Source organism: Crotalus tigris, unplaced genomic scaffold (assembly GCF_016545835.1).
Source record: "Crotalus tigris isolate CLP2741 ecotype Arizona unplaced genomic scaffold, ASM1654583v1 scf7180000018525.42219311030:4301911, whole genome shotgun sequence".
NCBI classification, from domain to species: Eukaryota; Metazoa; Chordata; class Lepidosauria; order Squamata; family Viperidae; genus Crotalus; species Crotalus tigris.
Genome location: NW_024097057.1, coordinates 3,991,732 through 4,004,166, shown reverse-complemented (window position 1 = coordinate 4,004,166; position 12,435 = coordinate 3,991,732). Strand labels below are relative to the sequence as shown.

Genomic DNA, 12,435 nt, shown 5'->3' with positions numbered 1-12,435 from the left:
GTCTTAAAAGTTGCCAAGGTTGGTGGACAATGTGGAGAAACACTAATCTGGCTTAGTATGAAGCAAGAAAAGGAAAGCTTAAAGTCACGCCAAGCTTTTTTTATTATTATAAATTAGTGTGAGGTCTCGATTGAGAATAAAGTTTAAAAAGGGTCACTGCCTTTTTAAAATTTAACCATTTCTGGTTCAGAATTTTGTCTTGATTTTTAAGCTGGTTGCAACTATTATAACTGAATTAGGATTCTCTCTTTGGTGCAGCCGCCAGCAAGCCATTTAGGTTTACCCATTTCAAAGGCTGCTTGATTTACGGTTTAACAAGCTCCGTGAATCCAACCAGTAGAGACTTACTCAACAAACCATAATAACCTTCCCCGATTATTAACTCAACCTACAAAATACCACACAATTAGATCAATAGAAAACACCCTTCTTTTTTGTCTGTGAGAAATAAGTGGTGAGTTTTGGAAAACATAGCAAATATTGGCTTTGTCCATGCTACCTTGTTTTCTGAGGCTGTTTAGGCTGAACCATAACCAAAGTCCTGCCTCAGCCCAAATAAAGTGGTATTTACATTGCTAATGTGGAAGCTTTGTGGGCCCCCCACAGCAGCTCAGACCACGTCATTTCCAAAAGGGCCCCCAGAAAAGGAGTGTTCACTTTTGCAGGAACATCAGAGTAAAGCAGATTGTACAACAGAATCTTTGTTTGTAAAAAAAAATGGTCCTTTTGAGTATTTAGGAGAAACGGTTTGCCGTCACTTGCTGGCACCATCTCTCATTCGTAGTAAACAAAGGAGAAATCCCAGAATTCTTTTTCATCCGGCGTCTGCTCCAGACTACGGTGGTTAATGTACTTCACAAATTTCTGTGTCTCTCGATCTCTGTAAACTAAAGCCAGGCAATTGGCCTCTGGATTAACCGTCAGCAGCTTGAAAAGAGAATAAAACAAGAACAGTTAAGAAAACAACCTGCATTTACTTCAAAGGACTGTGCAGGAAAACCTTACTTTCATGAATGCAAATTATGGATTTCAATAAAATCCTAGTTCCTCTTCTAGAAACGTGCAGGCTGCATGCGCAGAATGATAGAACACAAGTAACTATAATTTCCCATAAAATAAACATTAAGGTAGCTTCAGTGGAAAACAGGATTGTCAATGGCTACTCATTATGAGATGCTGCATTCATTAGGCTTATGTTCAAATTCACAGAAGCCTCTAAGTGGCTACTGTGGGAACAGAATGTTCCTCTATTCAGCCAGCTCCAGTCCTTTTGAAACGGCACAAAAAAGGCAAATTCTTTGCCTAAAACAATTAGGGAAATTGAAAGTAGAACTTGGCAGTAACATAATAGCATTAACAATACTCTGTGACGGAGTATTCTGTTCACTTTTGTCAATGCACCTTAAAAAAAGATGCCATGGAGTTTAAAAAAAAAAAAAGGGAGGATACCAAAGTGATTACTGGATTGAATCAGATCCCTTACAGGGTGAAACAAACAACTGGGGTATATGATGGTGGAATAAAGTAGGGCAAGGGAAGAAATAATATAAGAACATGCAGACTGGTCATTCTCAACTTACAACGAATCATTTAGTGGCCAAAGTTACACTGGCATTCAAAAAAGTGACATCGCCAGTCCGCACAATTACTGTTGCAGCATTCCCAGTCACATGATAAAAATGTGTGCACTTGGCAACCAGTGTGCACTTCCAAAGGTTGCAGCAACCTAAAGTCCTGTGATTGCCATTTACCAGTTTGACTTTCCCAGCTGGCTTCCAACGGAGTCAACGGGAAGCGGATTCACTTAATGAAGTGAGTCAATCCTTTAACTTCAGTGATTCACTTAACAAGTGTGATTAAAAAGGTGAGACTGGACACAGCTCACTTAACAATACCTTGTTTAGCAACATAAATTCTGGTCCCACTTGGAGTTGTAAGTTGGGGACCACCTCTAGAATACTTAGATCAGTGTTTCTCAACCTTGACAATTTTAAGGCATGTGGACTTCAACTCCCAGAATTCCATAGCCAGCAATGCTGGCTGTGGAATACTGGGAGTTGAAGTCCACATGCCTTAAAATTGTTAAGGTTGAGAAACACTGACTTAGATGGTTTCGCCCCGTGCTCCCAATTTTGCATAATTTTCCTGATTCAACACAATGCTGGGCACAGATTCCTTTTAATACTTCACTGTCCCTTGCATGATAATGAGGCTAAGGTCACCAGGGAACCCTGCTTTTCAAGTGGCATGCAATGTTTTGTCGCATGCAGGTAAAGCAGTTCCCTGGAATTTTAAGAAGAAGCCGTGAGCTATTTCCCAAGGCTTGGACATCTGGGAAGGGACACCTGTGGTCTCTGAGCAAGTTCACCTGTGCCCCTGAAAATGGGGGGAAAAATATGTTTACCTCTTCGTCTTCGCCTTTTGCAATGTATGAAGTGAAGCCTCCCGATTCGACGTTCCAGTCTTAAAAAAGGAATGAACATCATGTTTAAATTTTAAAGAGAGCAGCCACAAACAAATCCACTTACTCAAACACAACAGTGAACGTTTATTTTTATTGATTTATGTGCCGCCCATCTCGGCTAGAGACTGGGAGGCTGAGCAAAATCGGTGCTAAGAAGATTTTAAAATTTGTTTTTAATTGAGATTGGCCAACTCAATTCAAAAAAATCTAGTGATAGCTTTTTGGATTGTGAAGACAGGTATACAACACCTGCAAGGGAAAAATATAGGCAGTTTCCAGGGAGATAATTATATTTAATCATTTAGGTATAAAGGATTTTTCCCCTTCCGTGGATAACTCAGAATTATCTTCTTGCATTAATGGATAAAACAAGCGGCTGAAAAATGAAGAGACTTCAAAACTAGCCAGTGTTGGGTGCCTTTGAAGATTGGAAACTGATCAAAGAGAGAAGCAACCTAGAATTAAGGAGAAACTTCCTGACAGTGAGGACAATTAAACAGTGGAACAGCTTGCTTCCAGAAATAGTGGGTGCTCCATTAATGAAGATTTTTAAGAGGCTAGACAGCTTAAACCGAAACCAACCTTCACACCCACAGAACAGCAGCAGATCCAAGGCAAACTCTGCTCTTTGGGCATCGTGGATCAGAGTGTAGCATCCTTTCCTCCAGTGTCTCAGTTCTCCAGTGCAAAGAGGGACACCTAAGGGAGAAAAGACCAGATGTTCTTGGCTTTCATGATGGCTACGTACCATTTTAAAGAATTGGGTGAGGGAGAGAGAAAAAGAGCCTGCCCTTAGTTTTCCCCAGAGTAAGTTCTCTTAGGGGGAGCCTGGAATCCCCACAGAGCGTGTCCCGGGTGGTGGATTGGGGGGCCCTACCCATTATGGCTTTTATACTGTAATGGCGGGTTGTAGGGAATCAAATACCTCCCGTGGACCAACAGGCCTGGTGAATGGCAGCTGGCTCCCCAGTATCGACTGAAGGTGGAGACCATATTGGTTGGAACGGATTTAGAAGAACAGCACACGGTGTGGTGGCAGCCACTTGAACAGCGTGTGCACAGCAGTGTAGAAAGCAAGGGGAAGACTACTACACTATATATTTCCCAGGAAAATCATGTTAATGGCGGCAAAACCTAACAATGGCCCCGAGTACGGGTGCCCCTTAAATGGGGCAGGGGTGCTAAGAATCTCTTGGTCCACTAGAAGCATGATAAACCCAAAATTATGTGGAATCTGAGAAGCCTATATGACACTGGGGAAAAAAACTCAGCAGCACTTTTTCGTGCGGCTGCTGATAAAAACAGGATCGCCAACGTCCGATAACGGATATGGCACAAGAAGAAGAAGAAGAGTAAGTTCTAATCCTCTGAAATTTCACTTAATGGTGATGGGCTCAGCATCTTCCGAGCTGATACGGTTTTTCAATATGGACAGGAAGAAGGTCACCATTAGACAAGAATCTCCTTAATGGTGCCTCTCAGCTGTTAAGACACCCCACCCCGCAAGAAAAGGCTTTGGAGAAGTAGGAAGAGCTGGTGCCCCAAGATCTGTTGATGTTTACTCCTGAGCGAGGGATGAAAAGCTTTGGATTGTGTCCACCTCAATTTGTGTCGGAGGGACAGAACCGAAAGAAACACAATTTGTATATAGGAAGCCAGATCAACAAACGAACACAGCGACGGGAGAACAAGAGACCCGGGTCTCTCTGTCTGACAGTCAACAGTGCTGATGTTGTGTCCTGGCAGGGCAAGTGGGTAACTAAGGAGAGTGGAATTCCTCAACATCCTGAAAATGGGCCCGTTTAGACATGCCCCGTTGCTCTCATTCAGCACCGTTCTGGATGGAATTAAATGGGACTTTGGGGTGTTTTTTGGATTTGAAAGATTTCCTTTTCAAGTTCCATTCACGCAGGCATGAAAGCAAAAAACAACAAGGGCATGGAAAAAAAATGAAACTCTCAATACATCCTTCTGTGCTCCCAAGGAATTTACGGCAAATGCACAGCAGTAATCATTTGGAAAAAAAAATCTCTTATTTACTTCAAAATAAAAGAGTTTATTTTAACGTTCTGCCCAATTTCTACTGATCAACCTACAAACTTGATTTGGCCGCGATCAAGTGTTTTGGTCAAACAGTAATAAAATCGATCTTGTGAGCTCTCAAAATACCCACGTCAAAGCGGAGCTGAAGAGTTGTAATGGATATAAACCTCTACAGTTTGGGCAACCCTGTAATTTGGGTTGGGCTGACAGATAGACTGCAACTGGATCCGGACGCTCAATATACCATTCTCTTGGTTGTCCTCATTTTCGGAGACGCTCCCTGATGCCTCTGTACAGTCTGTATTGCCAGCTTCCTCTTGACTGCTGGGTCGTTGTGAGCTTTCAGAAGACTCTCCTCCTCCTCCTCCTCCTCCTTCCTCTTCCTCTTCTGGGGCTAGAAAATGTAGCTTCAGGCCCGTGAAATTGGAAAGCAGCAGGAACAAGGCCTCGGAGCGGAAGAGTTCGAAACACCCTTTTAAAATGGCCGGCAAGCTCTTCTCCTCTGCTTTCTCGTAATGCCTAAAAAGACAGTAAGCTTCATGAACGAGGACTTTTCCCCTGCACCTCCTTTCTTCAGAACACTTGGATGAAAGGCGCTGCTAGCAGAGCACAACCGATACAGGTGGTCCTCAGCTTACGAACACAACTGGGTGCAAAATTTCTGTTGCTAAGCAAGTGAGTTTCGCACCATTTTTTACCACCTTTTCTTGTTAACAGCTGCTAAGCGAATTGCCGCTGTTGTTAAATTAGTCACCAGGTCGTTAAGTGTTAACTGGCTTCCCCATCGACTTTGCTCGTCAAAAGGGGATCACGTGTCCCCCGGGCCTCTGGAATACCTGCCAGTTGCCAAGCATCCCAACTCTGATCGTGGGACCATGGGGATGCTACAGTGGTTGTGTGAAAACCAGCAATAAGTCAAGTTTTCCCAGTGCCACTGTAACTTCGGTCACCAAATGGCTGTCTGGTTCCAAGCCGCGGATTGTATACACAGGGAAGAGGGAAACACGCAGACGGTGGCGGATGTGTAAAACCGCACACTGCGTTTTGATTCCATTCTGGTTTCTTTCCATAGCAGATTTTTTGAAATAGACTAGCGTCAGCGTCGTGACTGGAATACAAGACAAGCAGAGACCGTCCTTTAGAACGGTTCGCTCCGGCAAACCGGGTTTTGCGTGGGATCTAAAATAGGGGGTGGGTTGTGAAAAACCACACCCGTATTTGGTGTTTTGTCTCTGAGAGGCCAGAAACTTTCTTTTAAAAGGCTGGGAAAAATAAAATCCTCTCGCCAGCCACACGAAAGGTCTGTAAACAAGCCCAAGAGGTCAGACTCTTAGGAAGTTCTGTTCTTTGGAATTTCATCTCCTCCTTTCCCTACTAGCATGTAAGACGACAAAGCCGGATTAGCTGAAATTCTCAAGAGGATCCAGTTTCGCACGAGAGCCTCACGTTACGCTCACGGGCGTCTTTGAGGAAAAGCCAAACCCGGCTGGCAGAGCTCCGTGGCTGGAAAGGAACACGACTGCTCAGGTGGGAGTGAGGCAGCCTGGAGCAGCTTTACCTGTGGTTGGGTGGCCCTTTAGTGCTCCAGCCGAGTCCTTCCGTCTTCAGAGCTTTGCAAACCCGCTGATACTTGTCTCTCTAGGAACCAAGCAGAAGGAAAGCATGTCGGAAGCAAGCTCCTGGAAGCAAGGAGTTCGCCAAAGCGTTTATGGGCGAGCCTGATGGAATTAATCCCTTGGTCCCATTTAAGCTAAGTGGCTTTTGCCCTCTTTTACGTCCTTTTTTCCCATGCTTGCTAAGTGAATCACTGCAGTTATTAAGTTAGTAACACGGTTGTTAAAGGAATCTGGCTCCATTGACTCCACTTGTCAAAAGGTTGCGAAGGAGGATCACGTGACCCCGGGACATGGCAACCGTCATAAGTACGAACCTGTTGCCAAACATCTGAATTTTGAACACGGGATCATAAGGATGGCGCAATGGTCTTTAAGTGTGAAAAATGGTCATAAGCAGTGGTGGGATTCAAATAGGTGAACCATCGGTTCTCTGCGTGGATGCTGCTTCTGGACGTCCGTTCTAGGCCTGGGCAACAAAAAATTAGCTACCGGTTCTGCCGAAGAGGTGCGAACTGGCTGAGTCCCACCACTGGCCGTAAGTCACTTATTTCAGTGCCGTTGTGACTTTGAACAGTCACTAAATGTCGTAAGTCAAGGACTATCTATGCTCATCACTTCTCAACCTGCCACGTGAAGCTGAAAGAAATATGAGAACGGAGATTACACCGGTTGCCTTATCCTCTTATAACCAAGAATGGACTCACCTTGAGAAAGTCTTTCAGCAAGATCTCTGATCGATCTTCAAACTCTTCCTGGATCTGTTCTTGGGAATCCATGTCCAAATAAACGGGATTGATCCAATCATACAAGATTTCATGCTGAAAAAATGGGGAGGAACGGAAGAGAAGGCCGAAATTTACATTAGGGCATCGAAAGTCAACTTGTAACTTTACCTCTGTCATTATTTCCAGAAATGTTGGTAGGTGCTTGTCATACATAATCCAGGACAGTGTTTCTCAACCTGGTCAACTTTTAAGACGCGTGGACTTCAACTCCCAGAATTCCCCAGCCAGTCCAAGCCTCTCAAAGTTGACCAGGGTTGAGAAATTCCAGCCCAGCATGTACACCACAGGCGCAGCACAAACTCAACAAAGTGCAGCTTCTGTTGGGGAGAAACAACAGACGCTAGGCCAGGGGTTCCCAGCTGGGGTGTGCTCAACCCCTGGGGATGCGAGATGATATTCCAGGGGGTGCGAAAACTCGTGTTTTCAAAATTATAGTGTATATGCATTATTCCTTGCCATTATTTTGAACTTCTGTAAGGGATGTGAGAATAGATCAGAAGCGTTCTAGGGGTGCGGGGTGTAGAAAAGGTTGGGAACCCACTGCATTAGGGTAAAGATGAAACATGAAAGCAAAAGCAGAAACGGCCTTTCCAGAAAAACCATGACTACTCCTTGGTAGTCCAGACCAAGGATCAAAAGTATTGTAGAACAATGCCACAATACTGCAGGTAGCAAGCAGCTTACATCACGAGGGATGTGGGGGCTTTGTGGAATCTGTGGCTCCACAGGACGTGGTGGTCTTGGAAGCGAGGGGCCGTGAAACCAGCCGCTCACTGACAAGCGGCATTTCTCTTTGGAAATGACTTCAGACACCTGGGACAGAGGAAAACGACAAAAGAACACATAAACACTGAGTTCTCAGACGAAGATGCTGCCAGGAAATTACTCCTTATTTCTAGGCTCTCTCCTTGCTTAGCTTCCATCCGTTGCTTCTTGTTCTGCCTTCAGGTGCTTTGGAGAATAGCTTGACCCCTTCTTCTTTGGGGCAGCCCCTGAGATATTGGCACACTGCTATCATGTCCCCCCTCGTCCATTGAAGTAGACATACCCAATTCCAGCAACAGTTCTTCGTATGTTTTAGCCTGCAGCCCCCTGATCATCTTTGTTGCCCTTCTCTGCACTTTCTAGACTAGAGTCTCAACATAGGAGAAGTAATAATTGCTTACCTGGTGGAAGGAGACTGGTGACACTTCAAAGAAAGTGAGTGAATTCCAGGAAGGAACCAAAGACTTGACAATCTGCAAAGGCTGGAAATGATCTGCCAAAGACAAGGACACATACAAGGCACATACCAGCAAGCATGACAATCTGGAATTCTCCCACTGTCTTACATTTCACAACCTTCTGGCTTTGTCTGGCTTCTGAATAAAGAGAGGAAAAGTGAACCTTGGAGACAGGTGAAACAGAAGAATCTAGTTTACAAATAAGATTCAGCTTACAAACTAGGAGGATCCAAGTCTCAGCCTGGCTCTAATACCAGAAGTATCATACTGTATACCACAGTGTACATAGCAGCCCACTGTGGTAGTAAGAGAGCACATTTCTAAAGAGGAGGAACTTGCAGTATGAAAAAACGGAACAAAAGAAAACAAAAAACCCCACTAATGCATAAAGAGGATTTCTGTGGTTTCGAACATTTGAAATTGCACACTGGATTGGCAAGTGCAGTAGGACTGTGACTGAACCTGACTCACCTACAATTCCGTTAGGCCTCTCTCACCTTTGCCACTAAAAAGCCTTAAATGTGAAAATGTCAGAGATTCAAATGTAGTAGTTTATGAATGCAGTCGTTAGTTTCATTCCCAACGAATGCTTCCTCCCTCATCCAGATAACAGAAATAAGTTTTGGCCAAAACCGAAGTTGGAATATGCAGGGGTGGGCAACCTTGGCTCTTTGATGACGCGTGGACTTCAACTCCCAGAATTCCTGAGCCAGCCATGGCTCAGCTTGGAAGCCTCTCCCTTTCCCCTCAGCATGGCTGGCTCAGGAATTCTTGGAGTTGAAGTCCACGAGTCACAAAAGAGCCAAGGCTGCCTAGCCCTCGAATATAGGAACAGTCAATGCAAGGGACCACCGTACAGGCAGCTTGACAGCAATCAGCACTCAAAACGTCCGAGTCATGTTATGGGCGGTGTCAATCCAAGAGAGATGGAGGTGGGGAGGAATGGAAGGATGGAATGACTGAATTGCTGCCCTGAGCTCCTGAAGGACAGGTGTGATATAAAACCAAGCAGGCAAAATAAGTAAATCCTACCATCTGTAGAGAAGAGGTCCAAAGTGCCCCCATCGTGCTTATCCCAGGGGGGTACAAGGTAAAGGATGAATGCGATTCGCCGCCCCTCCAGCTCATCGTCGTGGCACAGCAGGGTATCTGGAGCAATGCAGGAATTTGGTTATGTTAGGTAACGTGACTAAAATGAGGCGGGGTGTGTGTGTGTGTCAAGTTGCCAGTGCTGATTCTTCACACCCAAGTCCCAATCTATTGCTTGCATTCCAATTCAACAGCTTCTTTCCCAAGTTTCATAGAATCAAAAGTTTTCTAGTCCAACCCTCAACCCAAGATAGGAGTCCTTATTGCATCCCAGACAAATTGAAAATCTCCAGCAAAATGGAGCACTCACAGCTCCGGGAGGCAAGTTATTCAACTGACTAGTTATTCTCACTGTCGGGAAAGTCCTCCTTATTTCCAGGTTGAGTCTCCCTCTGACGAGTGCCTCCCCACTGCTTCTTGTTCTGCCCACAGGTGCTTTGGAGAATAAGCCGAGCCCCTCTTCTCTGCAATAGCCCCTCAAGTACCGGAAGACAGCTGTCATGATCACCCCTAATCCTTCTCTCCATTAGACCAGGTCCCTTAACCGTTCGTTGTACAATTTACCTTCCAGATCCCTTATAATCTTTGTTCTTCTTCTCTGCACTCTTTCTAGAGTCTCAGCAATTTTTTTTTTAATATTGGGGTGATCAGAACTAAATGCAGTAACTCCATCTGCCCAGTGCTCAAGTCTGTCAAGATCCTTCTGAATCTTCAGCCTGTCTTCTAAAGTGTTAGAAATCTTCCCCAGCTTGGTACTGTATGGGGTTCTCCTTCTGTCTCCTCATCTAGATTATTTATGAAGATGTTGAAGAGTACTGGGCCTCAGACAGAATCTTGGGGGACCCCACTGCGTGCTTCCCACCATGTAGTTGCAATTCCACTGAGAACCACACACGGAGTGCCATTGGAGTGCCATTCGTCAGTCAACAACTCCATCTGGGGGTGATGCTGTCTCTCCCCCATTGTTCCATCTTACCAAGCTGTAGGCTGTGGTCTACTTTGTCAAATGCCTTATTGAAGTGTAACTAAACTATGTCTACAGCATTTCTCTGATCCACCAACTTAGTCACTTTGTCAAAGGCAAAAAGGTTTGTCCGACATGATTTGTTTTTAATGAACGCACGCTGGCTTCTAGCAATTGTCATTCATTTCTAGGTGCTCCCAAACCTGCCGAGCGATGATCTTTTCTGGATTTTCTAGATTTTTCAGGATCACACCGTTTCTTCTATCAATTCAATCAATTCCTAGCTTCAGAGTTCTTTTTCATTTTTTGGCTTACCTGTATATTCATATTTAGCGCAGGACAGATCAATGGTTGGTTCCAGCTCTACCTGGATCACGTCAGAAAGCCAAGACCGGAATTCTTCAAAAAGAACTTTTCTAACAGATGAGAGAGAAGACAAGTGAGCTTGCAGCATCTCAGCTCTGCAAGGAGGCATTCTGGCATTTGCTTCCACAGGACGGGAAAGCAATAGAATAGAAATAGGAATAGGAACAGAAATGAAAATGGAATAGAATAGATGGCCAAATCAAAACAATAGGGCTAATTTACCTTAATGCCGCAATGTGGGGCCATCCTCTCCTCTTTAGGTCATCTGACTTTGCAACAAGAAAGACACATTAGATTATTCAGAGATGGAAGCTTTTGCAGAAGAAAATCATACAGGTAGCTCTTGTGTAGTGACCACAATTGGGGCCAACTACTCTGTCATTAAACAAAGTGGACACTAAGTGGAAAATCAATGTGCTCTCCTTTTCTGCTACTCCCCTATCCTTTGGAATGCTCACCCCAGCACTTTGATAATTAGCAAGAGAATTCATGTTTGCATTTACATCCATTGAAGAGGAAGTGTTAACAAAAGAGTAAACAGGCCACAATGGGGAATGCACCTCAAAAACAATAGTGGTGCTGGCAGCCCCCGTGTGTTCCGTAAACAGCCCGTGTATTCCCCATTGCATGCCTGCTTACTCTCTTGTAAAGGAATCCCTTTCTCTCCAAACTCTCCACTTTGCAAGAGAGGAAGAATAAAAAAAACAAACAAACAGGAAACAAGAACTGGCTGTAATGATCACATACCCAAGGGATGTGATGAATGTTGTAATGGGCACCTATCGTAAAGATATTTTTTTCAGCACTGTCATAACTTCAGTCACCCAACAAGGCAGTCAGTTAAGTGAGTATTTAGGATACCAGTGACCTAGAATTGGTGTTAGTTTGGAGCACTCACCTGTTTGAACTTGTACAGATCATTACACTTTTCGTGGAAATCTAGAGTCAGGAGTTCCCTCCGCAGCTCCTCCAGGAAGTCCCGGCTGGGGATGAAATCTGGGATAACACAGTGGGGGAAAGGAGCAGGATCCAGAGTGACTGCCTCTAGAGGAAAAACAATCCACACGGCAGCTTTTACAGCAGGAGAGCATCATCATTATTATTATCATCAGCAGCAGCAGCAATTGTATATGTTTATGTGTGTGTGTGTATACATATATGTTTATATATACGTATGCATGTATATCTGTAATATATATAAAAATACGGGCAAGATGAGAACACCACCAATTGCACTTTACAACGCATCTGCAAAATATCGGTGGGTTAAAGCCAAGCTGCACCCCCTACCGGTCAATGCCAGCCACGATTGCCCCATCCCTCAGTGAGGACTAGCCCCTTGGAACCCGCAGCGCTTCCTGCCCCCTACCATGCTCCAGCGGCTCCTGGCGGGCCCAAGCCGCGGCCACTTTCTCCTTCAAGGCCGGCTCCCTCAAGGCGGCAGAGAAGTCCACGCAGATCTGCCGCTTCACGCGCTTCTTGGCGGTTTTTCCCGGCGGCGGCGGCGGAGACGAAGCCCCCGCCCGGGGCGGCCACCGCTTCGGCCTCCCGCTCATGCTTCCCCCGGCACGTGTGTTCCAACGGAGAACTACGACTTCCGACAGGCCCCGCGGGATGACGCCATTTCGAGAGGCGGGTCTACAGATTGAACGGTCCAATCATCGCGACGGAAGCAGGAAAAGGTTCGGAGCCGCCTGGAGGAGACTTTTTCTCTTTTCTTTAACGAGGTTCTGCAGTGATAGTCTATGGTCCACTAGTGGCATTTAGAACCGCTGAGGGGCGGGACCTCAGGACAGCCAATGAGCATGCGCAGGCGGCTTCTGAATGCCCAACAGGCCCAGCTCGTCACTTCGCTCCTATTGGCCAAAACCCTCCACTGCCATTA

At 45.3% G+C, this 12,435-nt stretch overlaps 1 protein-coding gene across 2 annotated transcripts; it reads right to left on the bottom strand.

The window, feature by feature from the left end:
- Positions 1 to 84: 84 nt before the first annotated feature.
- OGFOD1 (2-oxoglutarate and iron dependent oxygenase domain containing 1) lies at positions 85 to 12,315 on the bottom strand. Of its 2 annotated transcripts, XM_039353827.1 has the most exons (13): positions 11,920 to 12,315; positions 11,449 to 11,594; positions 10,773 to 10,819; positions 10,500 to 10,600; positions 9,164 to 9,280; positions 8,075 to 8,166; positions 7,593 to 7,721; positions 6,828 to 6,941; positions 6,066 to 6,145; positions 4,752 to 5,026; positions 3,047 to 3,163; positions 2,405 to 2,463; positions 85 to 927 (listed from the first exon to the last, which is right to left on the bottom strand). In XM_039353827.1, exons 1-13 carry the CDS (start codon positions 12,104 to 12,106, stop codon positions 775 to 777), a joined length of 1,617 nt encoding a protein of 538 aa, XP_039209761.1. In that variant the 5' UTR covers positions 12,107 to 12,315; the 3' UTR covers positions 85 to 774. The 2 variants fall into 2 exon arrangements, with proteins under 2 accessions (XP_039209761.1, XP_039209762.1); XM_039353828.1 differs by lacking the exon at positions 7,593 to 7,721.
- Positions 12,316 to 12,435: the final 120 nt, after the last annotated feature.